Source organism: Heptranchias perlo, chromosome 23 (assembly GCF_035084215.1).
Source record: "Heptranchias perlo isolate sHepPer1 chromosome 23, sHepPer1.hap1, whole genome shotgun sequence".
NCBI classification, from domain to species: Eukaryota; Metazoa; Chordata; class Chondrichthyes; order Hexanchiformes; family Hexanchidae; genus Heptranchias; species Heptranchias perlo.
In genome coordinates, this window is record NC_090347.1 from 31265908 (window position 1) to 31284923 (window position 19016).

The 19016-nt window shown below is 42.2% G+C and overlaps 1 protein-coding gene across 2 annotated transcripts in view; it reads left to right on the forward strand.

Annotated features, from left to right (window-relative positions):
* wdr45b (WD repeat domain 45B) overlaps nucleotides 1-19016 on the forward strand; it is a 51885-nt gene that overhangs the window by 14274 nt on the left and 18595 nt on the right. The window contains exons 2-5 of one of the 2 annotated variants that reach the window (XM_068004299.1): nucleotides 10837-10932; nucleotides 11893-11994; nucleotides 17729-17816; nucleotides 18396-18490. In XM_068004299.1, coding sequence (XP_067860400.1) covers nucleotides 10837-10932; nucleotides 11893-11994; nucleotides 17729-17816; nucleotides 18396-18490 — 381 coding nt within the window. The remainder of the gene's footprint in view (nucleotides 1-10836; nucleotides 10933-11892; nucleotides 11995-17728; nucleotides 17817-18395; nucleotides 18491-19016) is intronic. The other variant, XM_068004301.1, reaches the window with a different exon arrangement.

Below are 19016 nucleotides of genomic sequence, written 5' to 3' on the forward strand. Positions count from 1 at the left end.
GAAACCACATAATTCCTGAGCAATTGAGTCATAAGTGATTTCCACAAGTCTTCAAAATAAGCAACATTACATTCAACAACCTCTGTGCAGTAATCTTTTTATACAATGTGTCAATTTCATATGTTTATTAAAAATTACAAATATTTATTGGCATTTTGGTCTTGATTCCTTCTCCCAATTGCATACTGTGAAGTAGTACATGTGCTTGAACTATTGCAATGTGTTAGCTGTTCAGTGCTTTTATGTGGTACCGACACTACATTGAGCTCATGCAGGTATTAAGCACAAATTGATACAGCTCCATTTGAAGCTTACTTGCTGTGTATTGTGCAAAGGAGTTTTTTTTTGCTTCAGCTGCTGGGCTAATTGGGCTGATTCAGTGTTTTACATAAGTACAGGAAATATTCTGTTAATTACTAGCCTTGTAAGTTAAATAAAATCCCACCATAAGTAAGCTAGTCAGCAAAATAGTTGGGAAATGGTTGTGCATGACACATGCTGTCTGGGGAAACTGATAAGATGTACAGGAAATGTTGTAACTGGTTTTGAAAATAGCTGTTTATTAAAGGAAGATGAGTACATGTACTTGGAAAAGGAATACTTTTGAAAATTTCCTTCAAATCTTAGCAAGTAATTTTATATATAAAACTTAAAAATCCCTACCTTTTGTAGGAAATGATAAGTTTTCCCTTGCTGCAGGGACCTCCATTTTAGATCATCTGAATTAGCAGGGAGCCACTCGGGCAAGCTTGGCTGCAGGAACCCATCTATGCAGTGCTGCTTGGCATCTTGGACTAGGAAGTCTACCAGGAGCTGTGTGAGTTGGTAAACTTTAGTAAATGGCTGTCACTCAAGTTTGGAAACCTGTAGTAGGGACCTAAATCAAGTGGGATACTAACTTATGTACTTTACAGTGGAGCTGCTTGTTCACCAAGTCTGTAAGGAATAGCAGTTCTTTTTTTAAATATTAAAAAATGATTTTGGGTAGAAGAATAATACATTGAAAATGCTTATCCCTCAGCTGTTAACAAAAATTCTTCTTTGATCAAACCTTATTTAAATCAGAAGTGAAATGATATTCAATAGTTTATATTAATGGAATGTTATTATATGCTTGTTTTTATAGGGTAGTCAAGTTTCTTTTGTGTTAATAATGTATACAATACTGATGTTTCAAGTGAAGTCCTAGATCTAAATCTACTAATAAACTCACTTAACAATGAGTATTTCATTTTTCGGTTGTGGGTGGCGCTGGTAAGGCCACCATCCCTAGTTGCCCTTAAAAGGATGGTGTAGGCCTTGTTCTTGAGCTGCTGCAGTCCGTGTGGTGAAGGTACTCCTACAATGCTGTTGGTTAGGGAGTTCCAGGATTTTGACCCAGTGATGATGAAGAAACGGCAATACATGTCTGAGTTAGGATAGAGTGTGACTTGGAGGAGATGGTGTTCCATCAATAAAATAAAAGATTTACTAGAATGGTTCCAGGGATGAGGTACTTCAGTCACATGGATAGACTGGAGAAGCTGGGGTTGTTCTCCTTGGAGCAGAGAAGGTTAAGAGGAGATTTGCTAGAAGTGTTCAAAATCATGAAGGGTTTAGATAAAGTAAATAGAGAAACTGTTCCAATTGGTGGAAGGGTTGAGAACCAGAAGACACAGATTTAAACTGATTGGCAAAAGAAACAAAGGCAACATAAGGAAAAGCTTTTTTCATATGTCGAGTAGTTATGATCTGGAATGTGTTGCCTGAAAGGGTGGTGGAAGCAGATTCATTTATGGCTTCAAAAAGGAATTGGGTAAATACTTGAAGGGAAAAAATTTGCAGGGCTACAGGGAAAGAGTGAGGGAATGGGACTAACTCGATTGCTCTTACAAAGAGCTGGCACGGTCTCCAAGGGCCGAATGGCCTCCTTCTGTGCTGTAACCATTCTATGATTCTATGCACTTGCTGCCCTTGTCCTTCTGGTTGGTGGAGGTCATGGTTTAGGGAGGTACTGTTGAAGAAGCCGTGGTGACTTGCTGAACCTGTAGTAAGTACACACTGCAGCCACGATACGCCGGTGACGAAGGGGGGTGGATGACGTGCCGATCAAGCTGATAAAGTTGAAGTACACCTGTGCACCATGTGACTGAGTATTGTGATCATATGCCCAACGACAGTATCTATTACTTTTTTTATTAATGAAAAATGCAATTAGCTATATCTGGATTCCCAATTAGTCACATGTGGCTAGTTGCTCACATATTGGACTACGATGATTATCACACTAGTGCATGTTCCATTACCAAGCCTCCCCATTACATACTGCCACTTTCTGTTCAAGCTATATTTACATATTGTACCATGTGATCATTGTTGATTTCTGACTTGAGTATTAGCAAGACCATTGAAGTATTTGACCATCTTGCCACATTTGCCTACTTATGTGGAATTTGCAGTGAAATATTAGGGTATTCTGTAGCAGTTTCTTGTATACTTCTATTTGCAATGGAAAATTGTTTTGTGAAATGTTTAATATTTGATATATTTTGATAGATTCTGTTTTAAAGTGACCTAATTTGTGCAGCACAAGTATTTATAAGAAAAAAAGGCTGGCTTTATAATTAAGCTATTTCGCATATTCTATAGGCCACCAACTAGTGGGAAGGATATAGAGGAGCAAATTTGCAGGGAAATTATAGAGGTGCAAAAGCTATAGAGTAGTGATAACTGGGGACTTCAACTATCCTAATATAGATCTGGGATAACAATATAAGGGGCACAGAGGGAGAGGAATTTTTGAAATGTGTCCAGCATAACTTTCTTAACCAGTATGTTTCCGGCCCAACGAGGAAGGAGCCATTGCTGGACTTGGTTCAGGGGAATGAGGTGGGCCAAGTGGAGCAAGTGTCAGTGGGAGAGCATTTAAGGAGCAGCAATCATAGTATCATAAGGTTTAGAATAGCAATGAAAAAGGACACACTGAACCATAGAAAAGATACAGCACAGAAGGGGGCCATTCGGCCTATCGTGTCTGCGCTGGCTCTAAGAACAACCAGGTGCCCATTCTAATCCCATCTTCCAGCACTCTGTCTGTAGCCCTGCAGCTTACAGCACTTTAGCTGCAGGTCCATGTACTCTTCAAAAGAGTTGAGGGTCCCTGCCTCTACCACCAATTTGGGCCACGCATTCCATACACCCACCACCCTCTGGGTAAAAAAGTTTTTCCTCATGTCCCCTCTAATCCTTCCGCCAATCAGCTTAAATCTATGTCCTCTAGTTCTTGAACTCTCCGCTAAGGGAAACAGGTACTTCCTGTCTACTCTATCTAGGCCCCTCATAATTTTGTAGACCTCAATCAAGTCTCCCCTCAGCCTCCTCTGCTCAAAGGAAAACAACCCTAGCCTATCCAATCTCTCCTCACAGCTGCAATTTTCAAGCCCTGGCAACATTCTTGTAAATCTTCTCTGCACTCTCTCCTTCCTGTAATGTGACCAGAACTGCACACAATACTCCAGCTATGGCCTTGCCAGCATTTTGTACAGTTCAATCATTACATCCCTGCTTTTGTATTTTATACCTTGACTAATAACGGAGAGCATTCCATATGCCTTCTTCACAACCTTATCTACTTGTACTGCCCCCTTCAGGGACCTGTGCACATGCACTCCAAGGTCTCTCACTTCCTCTACCCCTCTCAATATATTCCCTTTTATTGTTTGCCCTTATTAAGTGAATTACCTCACACTTCTCCGGGTTGAACTCCATTTGCCACTTTTCCACCCACTCCACCAACCCATTGATATCTTCTTGGAGTCTACAGCTATCCTCTTCACTATCAACTACACGGCCAATTTTTGTGTCGTCTGCAAATTTGCAATCATGCCCCCTACATTCAAGTCCAAATCATTAATATATACCACAAACAGCAAGGGACCCAACACTAAGCCCTGTGACACACCATTGGAAATGGATTTCCATTCGTAAAGACATCCATCGACTTTTACCCTTTGTTTCCTGTTACTGAGCCAATTTTGGATCCATTTCGCCATATTTCCCTGTATCCCATGGGCTTTTACCATTCTGACCAGTCTGCCATGTGGGACCTTGTCAAATGCCTTACTAAAATCCATGTAGACAACATCCACTGCACTACTCTCATCAATCCTCCTTGTCACTTCCTCAAAGAATTTAATCAGATTTGTAAGGCATGACCTTCCCTGAACAAACCCATGCTGACTATCCCTGATTAAACCATGCCTTTCCAAGTGACAGAATCAATACTGAGAGATAGGATAACTAACAGTTTGCCCACCACTGAGGTAAGACTGACCGGCCTATAACTGTTCCGCCTTTCCCTCGTACCCTTTTTAACCAATGTTACTACGTTTACAGTCTTCCAGTACCTCCCCTGTATCTCGTGAGGATTGGAAAATGATCCTCAGAGCATCCGCTATTACCTCCCTGGCTTCCTTCAAAAGCCTAGGAAACAATCCATCCGGCTCTGGTGACTTATCAACTTTCAAGGATTCCAGTCCCTCATCCCTTTCCTTTGTGACTACGGAGACAAAATATTCATTTAAAAACCTTCCCACATCCTCTGCTTCTACACACAAGTTACCCTTATCATCCCTGATAGTTCCCACCTTTTCCTTAGCTATCCACTTGTTCATAATGTTCTGATAAAACATCTTTGGGTTTTCTTTAATCTTACTAGCTAATATTTTTTCATGCCCTCTCTTTGCTTTCCTTATTTCCTTTTTTTACGTCATCTCTTTACTATCTATACCCCTCTAGGCTTTCTGCAGTATTTAGTTTTGTGACAGTCATAAGCTTTCTTTTTCTGCTTTATCTTGCCCCGGATACTTCTAAACAATCAGGGGGCTCTAAATTTGGCAGTGCCACCCTTTTTCTTTGAGGGGATGTAGAATTTCACTTTTTAATGCCTCCCATTGGCTTGCTACTGATTTCTCCAAGTAGTTGTGTCCAGTCCACTTCTGCCAAATCATCTCTTAATTCTGTAAAATTTGCCTTCCCCCAATTTAAAACATTTACTCCTGATTTAACTCTCCTTTTCCATAATAATGCTAAAACTAACTGAATTGTGGTCACTAACCCCAATATGGTCACCCACTGTCACTTCACCCACTTACCCATCTTCATTTCCCAGGACTTAATCTAGTATTGCATCCCCTTTTGTTGGGCTTATCACGTACTGGCTAAAAAAGTCCTCCTGGACACCGATCAAGAATTTTGCACCCCCTGTGCCCCTCACACTGTTTGAATCCCATTTGATGTTAGTGTAGTTGAAGTCCCCTACTATTATTGCCCTCTTATTTTTGCACTCAAAAATTTGCCTACATATTTGTTCTTCTACCTCCCTTTCGCTATTCGGGGGTCAATAGTACACTCCTAGTAGTGTGACTGCCCCGTTTTTTATTTCTTAGCTCAACCCATATGGCCTCGATTGATGATCCATTTAGCATATCTTCCCTTCTCACAACTGTAATTTAACCAATAATGCTACCCCCCCTCCTTTTTTTTAATCACCCACTCTATCCTGCCTGAAAACTCTATATCCTGGGATATTGAGCTGCCAGTTATCCCCCTCTTTTTAAGCCAGGTTTCCGTTCTAGCAATGATATCCTGCTGCCATGTGTCTATCTGTGCCCTTAGCTCATCTGCTTTGTTTGTAATACTCCTTGCATTCAAGTATATACCCTTTAACCCCCGTCAAATTCCTGTGCTGAACACTATTTAACCTTTGCTTCTTTTGCCTTTGAGTCGCTAACTATGTCACTAAGTGCTTTCCTACTTCCCATTTCCTGGTCGGAATTTGTCCTATCTGTACCTGCCTTTTGGTTCCCATCCCCCTGCCATACTAGTTTAAACCCTCCCCAACAGAACTAGCAAATGCCCCCGTGAGGATATTGGACCCGGTTCTGCTTGGGTGCAACCCGTCCAGCTTGTACAGGTCCTGCCTTTCCCAGAATCAGTCCAATGCCTTAGGAATTTAAACCCCTCCCTCCTACACCATCTCTCAAGCCACGCATTCATCTGGTCTATTCTCCTATTTCTGCTCTCTCTCGCATGTGGCACTAGGAGTAATCCTGAGATTACTACCTTAGAGGTCCTAGTCTTTAATTTATTTCTTAACTCCCTATATTCTGCTTGCAGGATCTCATCCCTTTATTTACCGATGACATTGGTACCGATATGGACCACAGCCTCTGGCTGTTCACCCTCCCCCTGCAGCTGCTCCATGACATCCTTGACCCCAGCACTAGGGAGGCAACATACCATTCTGGAGTCATGTCTGCGGTGGCAGAAACGCCTACCTGTTCCCCTTATGGTGGAATCCCCTATCACTATTGCTGTCTTATTCTTTTTCTTCCCCTCCTGTGCAGCTGAGACACTCGTGGTGCCACAGTCTTGGCTCTTGCTGCAGTCCCCTGATAAGCCATCTCCCCCAACAATATCCAAAGCGGAACATCTGTTCGAGAGGGAGATGGCCCCAGGGGACTCCTGCTCTACCTGCCTAGTCCTTTTACTCTGCCTGACGGTCACCCATGTTCTTTCTGCCTGCGTAATCTTTACCTGCGGTGCGACCACCTCACTGACCATGCTATCCATGCTAATCTCAGCATCGCGGATGCTCCACTGTGAATCCACCCGCAGCTCCAGCTCTGAAATGCAGTTAGCCAGTAGCTGCAGCTGGACACACTTCCTGCACACGTGGTCGCCAGGGACACTGGTAGTGTCCATGACTTCCCACGTAATGCAGGAGGAGTATTTCACGGGTGTGAGCCATGCTGCCATGACTCGCCTTAGATTAAGCTCGTTAGTTACTCCGTTTAAGGACTTAACATTCTCTAAATTAAGAGTAATTTAAAGGAGTAAACTACACTAGGGACCTTGATTCACTAAAAAACGCTCCTTGCTATAACTAAATTAAGTTTTTAGTTTTTAAAAAAAAAAAATTTGGCTTTATGCTATGTTACTTAGCCCACAGTCCTAAGAAAGAAGAAAACAGAAGAGATACTCACCACCAACCACTTACCTGTGACGTCACACTGCAGTTTTGTTTTGTTCTTGCTGTGTCCTGCTCTCTGTACCCTCCACTGTCTAAAGAAATGCATCTCGCCCCTTACGGCACCGAATCCCCTCACTCACCAAATTCCCAATTATAGACTGTGTCAAAACCAGACTCCGTCGATAGCTGCTACTCCACGGACACGGACCACTCAAGTTTTAAAAAAAACTCAATTGGAGGAGGGCCAATTTCAATGGGATGAGAACAAATCTGGCCCAGGTAAATTGGAATCAAAGATTGGCAGGCAAAACTATAGTTGAACAGTGGGCGGCCTTTAAGGAGGAGATGGTTCGGATACAGTCTAGGCACATTCCCACGAGGCAGAAAGGTAGGGCAGTTAAAGCCAGAGCTCCCTGGTTGTCAAAGGAAATAGTGAGTAAGATGAAACGGAAAGAAAGGGCGTATGACAGATGTCAGGTTGATAACATAAGTGAGAACCAGGCAGAATATAGAAAGTTCAGAGGGGAAGTGAAAAAGGAAATGAGGGGCAAAGAATATGAGAATAGACTGGCAACCAACATAAAAGGGAATCCAAAAGTCTTCTACAGGCATGTAAATAGGTAGTGAGGAGGGGTGGGGCCGATTAGGGACCATAAAGGAGATCTACTTATGGAGGCAGAAGGGATGGACGAGGTACTAAATGAGTACTTTGCATCTGTCTTTACCATGGAAGAAGATGGTGCCAGAGTCTCAGTAAAAGAAGATATAGTTGAGATACTGGATGGGCTAAAAATTGAGACAGAATAGGTACTGGAAAGGCTAGCTGTACTTAAAGTAGATAAATGCGGTCCGGGTGGGATGCATCCTAGGCTGCTGAGGGAAGTAAGGGTGGAAATTGCAGAAGTTCTGTCCATAATCTTCCAAACGTCTGTAGATATGGGGGTGGTGCCAGAGGACTGGAGAATTGCAAATGTTATACCCATGTTCAAAAAAGGGTTTAAGGATAAACCCAGCAACTATAGGCCAGTCAGTTTAACCTCAGTGGTAGGGAAACCTTTTTAGAAATGATAATACGGGACAGAATTATCAGTCACTTGGACGAGGGTGGATTGATTAGGGAAATTGTAAACAATTTTACAACACCAAGTTATAGTCCAGCAATTTTATTTTAAATTCACAAGCTTTCGGAGATTTTCTCCTTCCTCAGGCAAATGTGCCTGAGGAAGGAGAAAATCTCCGAAAGCTTGTGAATTTAAAATAAAATTGCTGGACTATAACTTGGTGTTGTAAAATTGTTTACAATTGTCAACCCCAGTCCATCACCGGCATCTCCACATCATGATTAGGGAAAGCCAGCGCGGATGTGTTAAAGGCAAATCATGTTTAACTAACTTGATCGAGTTATTTGATGAGGTAACGGAGGGTAGATGAGGGCAATGCAGTTGATATGGTGTATATAGATTTTCAAAAGGCACTTGATAAAGTGCTGCATGGTAGGCTTATCAAGATTGTAGCTCATGAAATAAAGGGGGCAGTCGCAACATGGATACAGAATTGGCTAAGGGACAGGAAACAGTGGTGAGCAGTTGTTTTTCATACTGGAGGGAGGTGTACAGTGGTGTTCCCTGGTGTCGGAATATATATTAATGACTTAGACTTGGATGTACAGGGCACAATTTCAAAATTTGCAGATGATACAAGACTTGGAAGGATAGTAAACAATGAGGAGGATAGTGATAGACCTCTAGGATCTCGACAGGCTGGTGGCATAGGTGGACACGTAGCAGATGAAATTTACTGCAGAAAAATGCAAAGTGATACATCTCGGTAGGAAGAGCGAGGCCGAAATGTATCACTTCGCATTTTTCTGCGGTAAATTTCATCTGCCACGTGTCTGCCCATGCCACCAGCCTGTCTATATCCTCGCGGTCTATCACTATAAACTAAAGGGCACAACTCTAAAAGGGGTACAGCAGCAGAGAGATCTGGGGGTATATGTGCACAAATTGTTGAAGGTGGTAGGGCAGGTTGAGAAAGTGCTTGGAAAGCATACAGGATCCTGGGCTTAATAGAGGCATAGAGTACAAAAGTATGGAAGTCATGATGAACCTTTTATAAAACACTGGTTCGGCCACAACTGGAGTATTGTGTCCAGTTCTGGGCTCTGCATTTCAGGAAAGATGTGAAGGCCTTAGAGAGGGTGCAGAAAAGATTTACTGGAATGATTCCAGGGATGAGGGCCTTCAGTTACGTGGATAGACTGGAGAAGCTGGGGTTATTCTCCTTGGAATAGAAATGGTTGCGAGGGAGATTTGATAGAGGTATTCAGAATCATGAAGGGTCTCAACAGTAGGTAGAGAGAAACTGTTCCCATTGGTGGAAGAGTCAAGAACCAGAGGAAATAGATTTAAGGTGACTGGCAAAAGAACCAAAGGTGACTTGAGGAAAACTTTTTTTTTACACAGCAAGTGGTTAGGATCTGTAATGCACTGCCCGAGGGGGGGGTGGAGGCAGATTCAGTCATGACCTTCAAAAGGGAACTGGATAAGTACTTTAAAGGAAAAAATTTGCAGGGCTACGGGGAAAGGTGGAGGAATGGGATTAGCTGGATTGCTCTTGCATAGAGCTGGTGTGGACTCGATGGGCCGAATGGCCTCCTTCTGTGCTGTAACCTTTCGATGATTCTTTTAACTTGATGGCATGCAACCTGAGGGGGGAGCAGAATATTCCAATAATAGTGATTCACAGCTGAAGCAAACCTGTTGAGGTAAACACCATACGTATGGGTAGAAAGTGAAAATGCCAAATGGATGTTCATAAATCAGTACTACATATTGACAATTGGTGTTCCAAACATATACTAGATTTACTTGCTAATTTTGCTGAATTGCAATACCTGTGCTTTTTTTCACCCAATGGTTTAGTATGTTCTAAACTATAGTCCCAGGTATGCATTGTTTACCTCTTAATCAGGGAGCACTGCAGTTAGTCTCTATCACTCAGCTAGCTGGAGTGAGCCTTTGGCTTAGTGATAGCATTCCTGCCTCCTGAGAGTCAAAAGGTGCCTGGCTCGGACCCCGCTCCAGACAGTCTGGGCTCTGAATTCTGGGTTGACATCCATTGGGTGTGGAATGTTCCCTTTTCATAGGATGAGTTGTGGGATTAGCCATCTTATCAGCTGGTTACGGCCATGGAAGGACGTGACTGTTAATCACCTTGCGCGAGAGAAGAGAATGGAAGAAAATTAAGGTGGGGATGAAGAAGAAAAGAGCCCAGTACCAATTTTGCAATTTGAATGCTGTAAACTCTTAACTAGCATAACACACCTCCAGACTTTAGTCTGAGACCAATGCGAATCCAAGTCCAGATGTTGAAGTGGAGGATGTACTTTTTTTAAACTGTTGTCCTGAATATTCCTACCCTCCCAGGCAACTTTGTGGACTGTTCTATGGATACTGTGCAAAGACTAAAAATATAGATCTAGAATAAAAATATTTCACTTGTAACCTTATACACAACCTTGTACAGTATTTTACGTCTCCTTTTTTTAAAATTCTAGATTTCTTCTGTAGGTTATCATGAAATTGAGTTGGGCTTCTCTGTAGTGCTGTTTGCAAGACTGTAGGTGACAAGATAAATTTTTTGAGGAAGGCTATTTAACCCATCTTACTAATGTTCTTTTGATACTTTTGTTCTAATTATTGAGGCAGAACATCACCATTATGCTTGGTTTTAAAAATGAGCAGTAGTTAAAATTAAAATGTTTCCTCTCAACACTAGGAGTTGCGTGAAGGTTCTCAATGCTTTCTGTTTCCTAATTGCAGGTTGTTTTGCATGTGGAATGGAAAATGGATTCCGAGTCTATAACACTGATCCACTCAAAGAGAAGGAAAAACAAGGTGAGGCGTATCGCCAGTCAGGTAATGCAGATTTGTGATTTACTATTGCTTTTACAACCATTACAATTGAAGCCTCAGTTGTTGAATTTAAGATTCATTTTTATTGTAAATAAGAGGTTTGCCTTTTGATTTCTGTTTCCAGGGTCTAAATTACACGTGAGAAGTTAAGGATTTTTAAAATACTGAGTTGATCAATGATGTAAGAACATTTTAGCAAGAGGTGAATGTGGGAAATAATGTTCAGGCCGAGAGACAATTGTGTCCCAAGGATCTTGAGAGGTTTCTCCGGAGACAACCGCACTGGCAGCAACAATAGAAGTATTTGCCTCTTGCAGTGCTACCTGCTATTTTTTTTTCTCTTCTGGCCAAGGTTGGGCTAAGTGCTCAACCCCACTGTACAGGCCAGCAATTCGATTTTCTTGCTTGCTGACCTACAGCGCAGTAATGCGGAAGTGCTCCACTGTTAGAAGTGCCCTCTTTTGGATGAAATGTTAAATCAAGCCCTCCAAGCTTACGTAAAAGGTCCCATTGTATGATTTGAAGAGAAGAGGAGAAGCCGAGTAATGCTCGCTTGACTGCCAACATTGATGACTCCTTTACTAATTGACATTTAACGATACTTTTTAAGCTAGAATGGAGGTTTCAGTGCAATTTGACACTTCATTTTATGAGTGGCAGCATTTGAGTATTAACAATAAAATTCTTTGGCACTTGCCTACAGGTGCATTTAATGTTTAGACTGCCTTCTAGTGTAAGATAAATAGGTGTAAATATTAGTTTGGAGGTTATATTATATATATTCCAAAATGATATACCAGTGAGCAAAAGCATGATAGAACTTTGTCACAACATAATGTGCTGGTAAGGTTACATTGTATTTCTTGATTTTACACTACACTCATTTGGACACTATTTTGGTAATGCTGACTGTTTTGCACCATTATACATTTGGGCAATTACGATTTTTTTTCCCTTTTACAGAATTTATGGAAGGAGGAGTTGGTCATGTTGAAATGCTTTTTCGATGCAATTACTTAGCTTTGGTTGGAGGTGGTAAAAAGCCCAAGTATCCTCCCAATAAAGGTATAGCTTGGTCAGTGGAAATGTGATATTATTGGGATTAACCCTTCTGAGGACTAATCATTTATACCATATTGAAAAAATGTTGGAAGGCTGGAATGTGAATTTAGATTAAAATGCAGATGTACTTCTTTTGGGTGCAGCGGTGTAGTAGTTATGCTGCTGGACTAGCAATCCTGAGTTCAAATCCAACCATGTAAAATTGTACTCCCAAGCATGCTGGCAAGAGAAAATGACCATTAAACCCCAACTGGTACACTTATCCTTCAAGAACTGCATCTCATAATGGCTCTTAATGGCCTCTGAAGTAGCAAGCCACTCAGTTGTAAAACTAACCATCACTGTGATTCAGTGGTTCAAGAAGACTGGCCATCACCACCCTGGCAACTAGGAATGGACAATAAATGCAGCCTTGCCAGTGTCACCCACATTTTGTGACCTTTTTTGTAATATTTAGTTCTGTTCCCAAAGATATTGCAGTATTACCTGGGATTTTTTCTTTTGATTTGCCTTGTATCAGAGTTGCCAAGTTTTTTTTTCACTGATTCATTTTGAAATATTAAGAGGCAATTTTTAAGAAAAGAAAGAAGACCCCTTCTTGCTCCAAGTGGCTTGAACACCTCTTTAAAAATGAAGTGATGTGTGAAACTTGATGTAGTGACCTGCATCTGGTTTTTAACCTTTTTTAATTAAATCTGATAAAGCAGCTGGTTTTTTTTGACCAGGTAGGATTTGGGTTGTATTTTAAATGTTGTATTTTAAAACCAAGTGTATTCACACATTTTTTTAAAAAGAGAGCACAGAGATGAAAGCTAGTTAAAATACTAACTGACTAGAGATTGAAGTTATTTCCTCCAACAACAACTTTGCGTTTATATAGCTCCTTTAACGTAGTAAAACCTCCTAAGGCACTTCACAGGAGCGTTATCAAACAAAATTTGACACCGAGCCATACCAGGGCCCAACCATCTTCAGCTGTATCATCAATGACTGTCCCTCCATCATGAGATCAGAAATGGGGATCTGTGCTGATGATTGTACAGTGTTCTGTTCCATTCACAACCCTTCAGATAATGAAGCAGTCTGTGCCCGCATGCAGCAAGCCCTGGACAACATCCAGGCTTGGGCTGATAAGTGGCAAGTAACATTCGCACCAGACAAGTGCCAGGCAATGACAATCTCCAACAAGAGAGAGTCTAACCACCTCCCCTTGACATTCAACGGCATTACCATCGCCGAATTCCCCCAACATCAACATCCTGGGGGTCACCATCGACCAGAAACTTAACTGGACCAGCCACATAAATACTGTGGCTACAAGAGCAGGTCAGAGGCTGGGTATTCTGCGCCGAGTGACTCACCTCCTGACTCCCCAAAGCCTTTCTACCATCAATAAGGCACAAGCTGGGAGTGTGATGGAATACTCTCCACTTGCCTGGATGAGTGCAGCTCCAACAACACTCGAGAAGCTCGACACCATCCAGGACAAAACAGCCCGCTTGATTGGCACCGCATCCACCACCCTAAACATTCACTCCCTTCACCACCGGCGCACCATGGCTGCAGTTTGTACTATCTACAGGATGCACTGCAGCAACTCGCCAAGGCTTCTTCGACAACACCTCCCAAACCCACGACCGCTACCACCTAGAAGGACAAGGGCAGCAGGCTCATGGGAACAACACCACCTGCACGTTCCCCCTCCAAGTCACACACCATCCTGACTTGGAAATATATCGCTGTTCCTTCATTGTCACTGGGTCAAAATCCTGGAACTCCCTACCTAACAGCGCTGTGGGAGAACCTTCACCACACAGACTACAGCGGTTCAAGAAGGCGGCTCATCACCACCTTCTCGAGGGCAATTAGGGATGGGCAATAAATGCTGGCCTTGCCAGCGACCCCACATCCCATGAACGAATTTTAAAAAATTATGTATTAGGACAAAAAACACGGTCAAAGTAGTTGGTTTTAAGGAGCTTCTTAAAGGAGGAGGGGCAGAGAGGCTTGGAGAGTGAATCCCAGAGCTAAGGGCATAGGCAGCTGAAGGCACAACCGGCAATGATGGAGCGATTAGAATTGGGACTGTGCAAGAGGCAAGAATTGGAGGAGCGTGCAGATCCCGGTGGGTTGTTGGGCTGGAGGAGATTTGAGATAGGGAGGGGTGAGACTATGGAGGGATTTGAAAACAAGGATGAGAATTTTAAAATTGAGGCGTTTCCTTGGAGCCAATGCAAAAGGCTGATGGGAGAACGGGACTTGGTGTGAGTTAGGATATGGGCACCAGTGTTTTGGATGAGCTCAAGTTTATGGAGAGTGTAAGATGGGAGGCCAGCCAGGAGAGCATTAGAATAGTCGATTCTAGTGGTAACACAGGGTTTCAGCATCAGATGAGCGGAGACAGGCGATGTTACGGAGGTGGATGTAGGTGGTCTTGTTGATGGAGTGGATATATGGTCGGAAACTCATCTCTGGGTCAAATAGGACGCAAGGTTGCGAATGGTCTGGTTCAGCCTCAGACAGTGGCCAGGGAGAGGGATGGAGTTGGTGGCTAGGGAACAGAGTTTGCGGCGGGTACCAAAGAATGGCTTCGGTCGTCCCAAACTCTAAACAACAAGATTATTAGCCTGTCTTGATTAACAATAAACCCTTAAACCGACTGTGTTAGGTCGTCACTGGACCTGAAAGACAACCATTGATGTGGGGAAATGTACTTTTTTATTTATTATTTATTATTATTCAAAGACAAGTGGTACCGATGTCAACTGTGCATCTGCACATAACTGTTACTCCATGTTCACTTTTTGTGAAATACAACCACTTAAATTATTCATTTCTGATGATGTGGAAAATTGCCCACGTGTGTCCTGTCCACAAAAAGCAGGACAAATCCAATCCGGCCAGTTACCGCCCCATCAGCCTATTCTTAATCATCAGCAAAGTGATGGACGGTGTCGTCGACAGTGCTATCAAGCGGCACTTACTCACCAATAACCTGCTCATCAATGCTCAGTTTGGGTTCCATTAGGACCACTCTGCTCCAGACCTCATTACAGCCTTGGTCTAAACATGGACAAAAAAGCTGAATTCCAGAAGTGAGGTGAGAGTGATTGCCCTTGACATCAAGGCAGCATTTGCCAGAGTGTGGCACCAAGGAGCCCTAGTAAAATTGAAGTCAATGGGAATCAGGGGGAAAACTCTCCAGTGGCTGGAGTCATACCTAGGACAAAGGGAGATGGTAGTGGTTGTTGGAGGCCAATCATCTCAGCCCCAGGACATTGCTGCAGGAGTTCCTCAGGGCAGTGTCCTAGGCCCAACCATCATCTTCAGCTGCTTCATCAATGACCTTCCCTCCATCATAAGGTCAGAAATGGGGATGTTCACTGATTATTGCACAGTGTTCAGTTCCATTCACAACCCCTCAGATAATGAAGCAGTCGGTGCCTGCATGCAGCAAGACCCAGGCAACATTCAGGTTTGGGCTGATGAGTGGTAAGTAACATTTGTGCCAGGCAATGACCATCTCCAACAAGAGAGAGTCTAACCACCTCCCCATGACATTCAACGGCATTACCATCGCCGAATCCCCCATTAACAACATCCTGGGGGTCGCCATTGACCAGAAACTTAACTAACCAGCCACACACGTACTGTGGCTACAAGAGCAGGTCAGAGGCTGGGTATTCTGCAGTGAGTAACTCACTTCTTGACTCCCCAAAGCCTTTCCACCATCTACAAGGCACAAGTCAGGAGTGTGATGGAATACTCTCCACTTGCCTGGATGAGTGCAGCTCCAACAACACTCAAGAAGCTCGACACCATCCAGGACAAAGCAGCCCACTTGATTGGCACCCCATCCACCACCCTAAACATTCACTCCCTCCACCACTGGTGCACAGTGGCTGCATTGTGTACCATCCACAGGATGCACTGCAGCAAATCGCCAAGGCTTCTTTGACTGCACCTCCCAAACCCACGACCCCTACCACCTAGAAGGACAAGGGCAGCAGGCACATGGGAACAACACCGCCTGCACGTTCGCCTCCAAGTCGCACACCATTCCGACTTGGAAATATATCACCGTTCCTTCATCGTGCTGGGTCAAAATCCTGGAACTCCCTACCTAACAGCACTGTGGGAGAACCTACACCGCATGGACTGCAGCGGTTCAAGAAGGCAGCTCACCATCACCACCTAAAGGGCAATTAGGTTTGGGTAATAAATGCTGGCCTTGCCTGCGATGCCCACATCCCATGAACGAATTTTTAAAAAAATCATATTTGTCCTCTTACCAAGTGTTTTCTTGGACTGCCTCCGCAAAGATTGGAGAGAAGCATGTGGGGGCATATGGCGAAAACATGAATATCCAGGTCAGATCATATCATATAAGGGGGTACTATTGTTACGCACTGATTATGCTATTGTATAGTTAAATATTGGGCGCATCCCTAAATGTAAGATGCTCCACCCACTTACATGAGTGACTAGCACTGCTGTACCACAGAGAATATCTAGGACCCTAAACTTGTTGGTGGGAACTAACTATGATTCTAACTGTGGATTTAAGGTGTTTATTGATTATCAAGACCGGCTAATGAATCGTTAATTGCTTTTAGTCTTTGGGGTAACAGCTTCAGTACCTAGACCATTAGCATTTTAGCCAGTGTAATTTTCATTGCTTTTTTTTAAGAAAAAATTTACTTAGTGACCTGCATCTTTTTTTCAAAACACTGGTGGCTAAGATAATTCAAAACATTTAAGCTGACTTCAATAATGCACAAGAAAACCCATTTTTATGTCACAAACTTTAAATATTAGAATTTAATTTTTATATTCACAAGCTCATTGAATAGATGGAATTATACATTTAGTATTAGTGGCAGTACTTTTTCTCTACAGTTAGTTACCATGGAAATGCAGACTAACCTTATTAATCTAGGACTTGGTAAACTGAATTGTATTGAAATTAGTTGTGCACTATTGCTAGAGCAACATGGAAAGCAAAAATAAACTTTTTCGCAAAGGCGGCCATGAAACTAAAACATGTAAATTTTGGAAGCTCGGGTTGCAAGTCTAAAATTGGACACACAACAGGAGTCCCCTGCCACATTGCAGTGGATCATGGCTTGAGTTTTGAACTTGCTTTGCCGCTGATGAAAATTAATTTCAAAAACTGTAAAGTTGTCTCCATATAATAAAAAATATAAATGGGGATGGGGGAAGGGAATTGTTTTTATTTAATTTAAAGAAAAAAGATTCTTGGCGTATGGTTTGTAAACTTCAGAAATTTCTAGACAACCTGCCCTAGTCTCATCATAAACCGCATGGGTAGCAAGCATTGTAAAGGCTACCCTCCTGGCATCTCAGCACTGGCTGTCGATGATTCCATTGGCATCTGTGTGCTATTATGTTTTTGTGATTTCATCCATGAAAATAATTTATACTTGGCTGTTCACTGGGCAGTGTGAAGGTGCTCTAACATGTGGTACTAAGAAGTCATAGAATGGGCTGATACCTGGGTTTTCCCAGAAGAAGCTTGTCATTTTGTAGTGTACTTTTTCATAACTGTTTATAAAGTAGCATTGGCACAGTTCTGGAGTAAGGTCAGCAATGGCACTTGTTATAGGGTCCTGAAGAAGGGATGGATAATTTTATTAAGCTCATGTTGTGGAATTTAAAAGCAACTGACTCGATTTCATATTGAGAGGAAGTGATGAAATGCTGTGGTATTTTGCAGTGATGATATGGGATGATTTAAAGAAGAAGACTGTTATTGAAATCGAATTTTCCACAGAGGTCAAAGCAGTTAAACTACGGAGAGACAGGTAACTCTAGGAAATGAAATCTGTCTCCTTGGAATTTAGTTTCACTACTGTTTTCATATTCCCAAATGTATTGTACAATCTTAGAAATGTATTTTTTAATTGAAGTTTAGTTGTGTTGAAGACCATGCTCCATTTCCAGTCAGCATTTTACATTTCGTACTTCATTGGATCACCAGATAATTACAGATAAGGAAGGCTGTTCATGTTCATCTTAGTTCATGCTCCTAGAAAGACCCTTAAGTTTTCCCTTCTGGCTTATGCATTCCCAAAATTTACCCTGAATCCTCAAAGCTTTGAGCTTAACTACTAGACTTTCTTCTGGAACTTTGTGAAATGCCTTTTGGAAATCTAGGTATATCATGCCATGGGGTTTTCCACAATAGACATGAGCTATTATTTCTTCAGAGTTCCAGGAGGTTGGTCAGACAGGATCTTACCCTTTCATAGGTTATTAATGTACAGATCATATAATTTCATTGGAGACCTTTGTTTATAAATGGAACCATTGAATTTGTTTTTTTATTTTCCCATCCTGCTCTTTAACCACCACCCCCCCCCCCCCCACTTTTTTTGTTGCAGAATTGTAGTGGTACTGGATTCCATGATTAAAGTCTTCACATTCACTCACAATCCTCACCAGCTACATGTCTTTGAAACCTGCTACAATCCAAAAGGTGAGTTGGTGTTGGGTGCAGTGGCATTAACCAGTGTGTGAAAATCCAAAGGGATTTACACAGGCTAGCTCAATGGTAAAATTGATTCTAACAAAGATAAGTGTATTTGAGAATGGGTACAAAGTGAAAATGTGATACATATATATATATATATACTTTACTCTCGAAGAAATGGTTGAAGAGTGACTTGATAGAGGTCCTGTTACAATTTTCAGGGTTATGGAGCAATTGGATCCAGGAAAGATTTTCAATTAGCACAGGATTGAAGGACGAGGGCACACAGTTTAAAGTTAAGGGTGTCAAATGAAAATAAATTTAGGCAAGGTTTTTTTTCCAGTAAGATGGTAGAAATGTAGAATAGATTTAGCGGGGGAATGGAAAACCAGATTTTTTTTTTAGAAGGACTGGATGAATTGCTGTTTGTAAATAGGATTCAGGTTTAAGAACCATGATAAGGAACCTGATAGGAGGCTTGGAAGGGTAGGCTCGATGGCTGCTCAAGGCATTACTATGTGAATTTCTAATC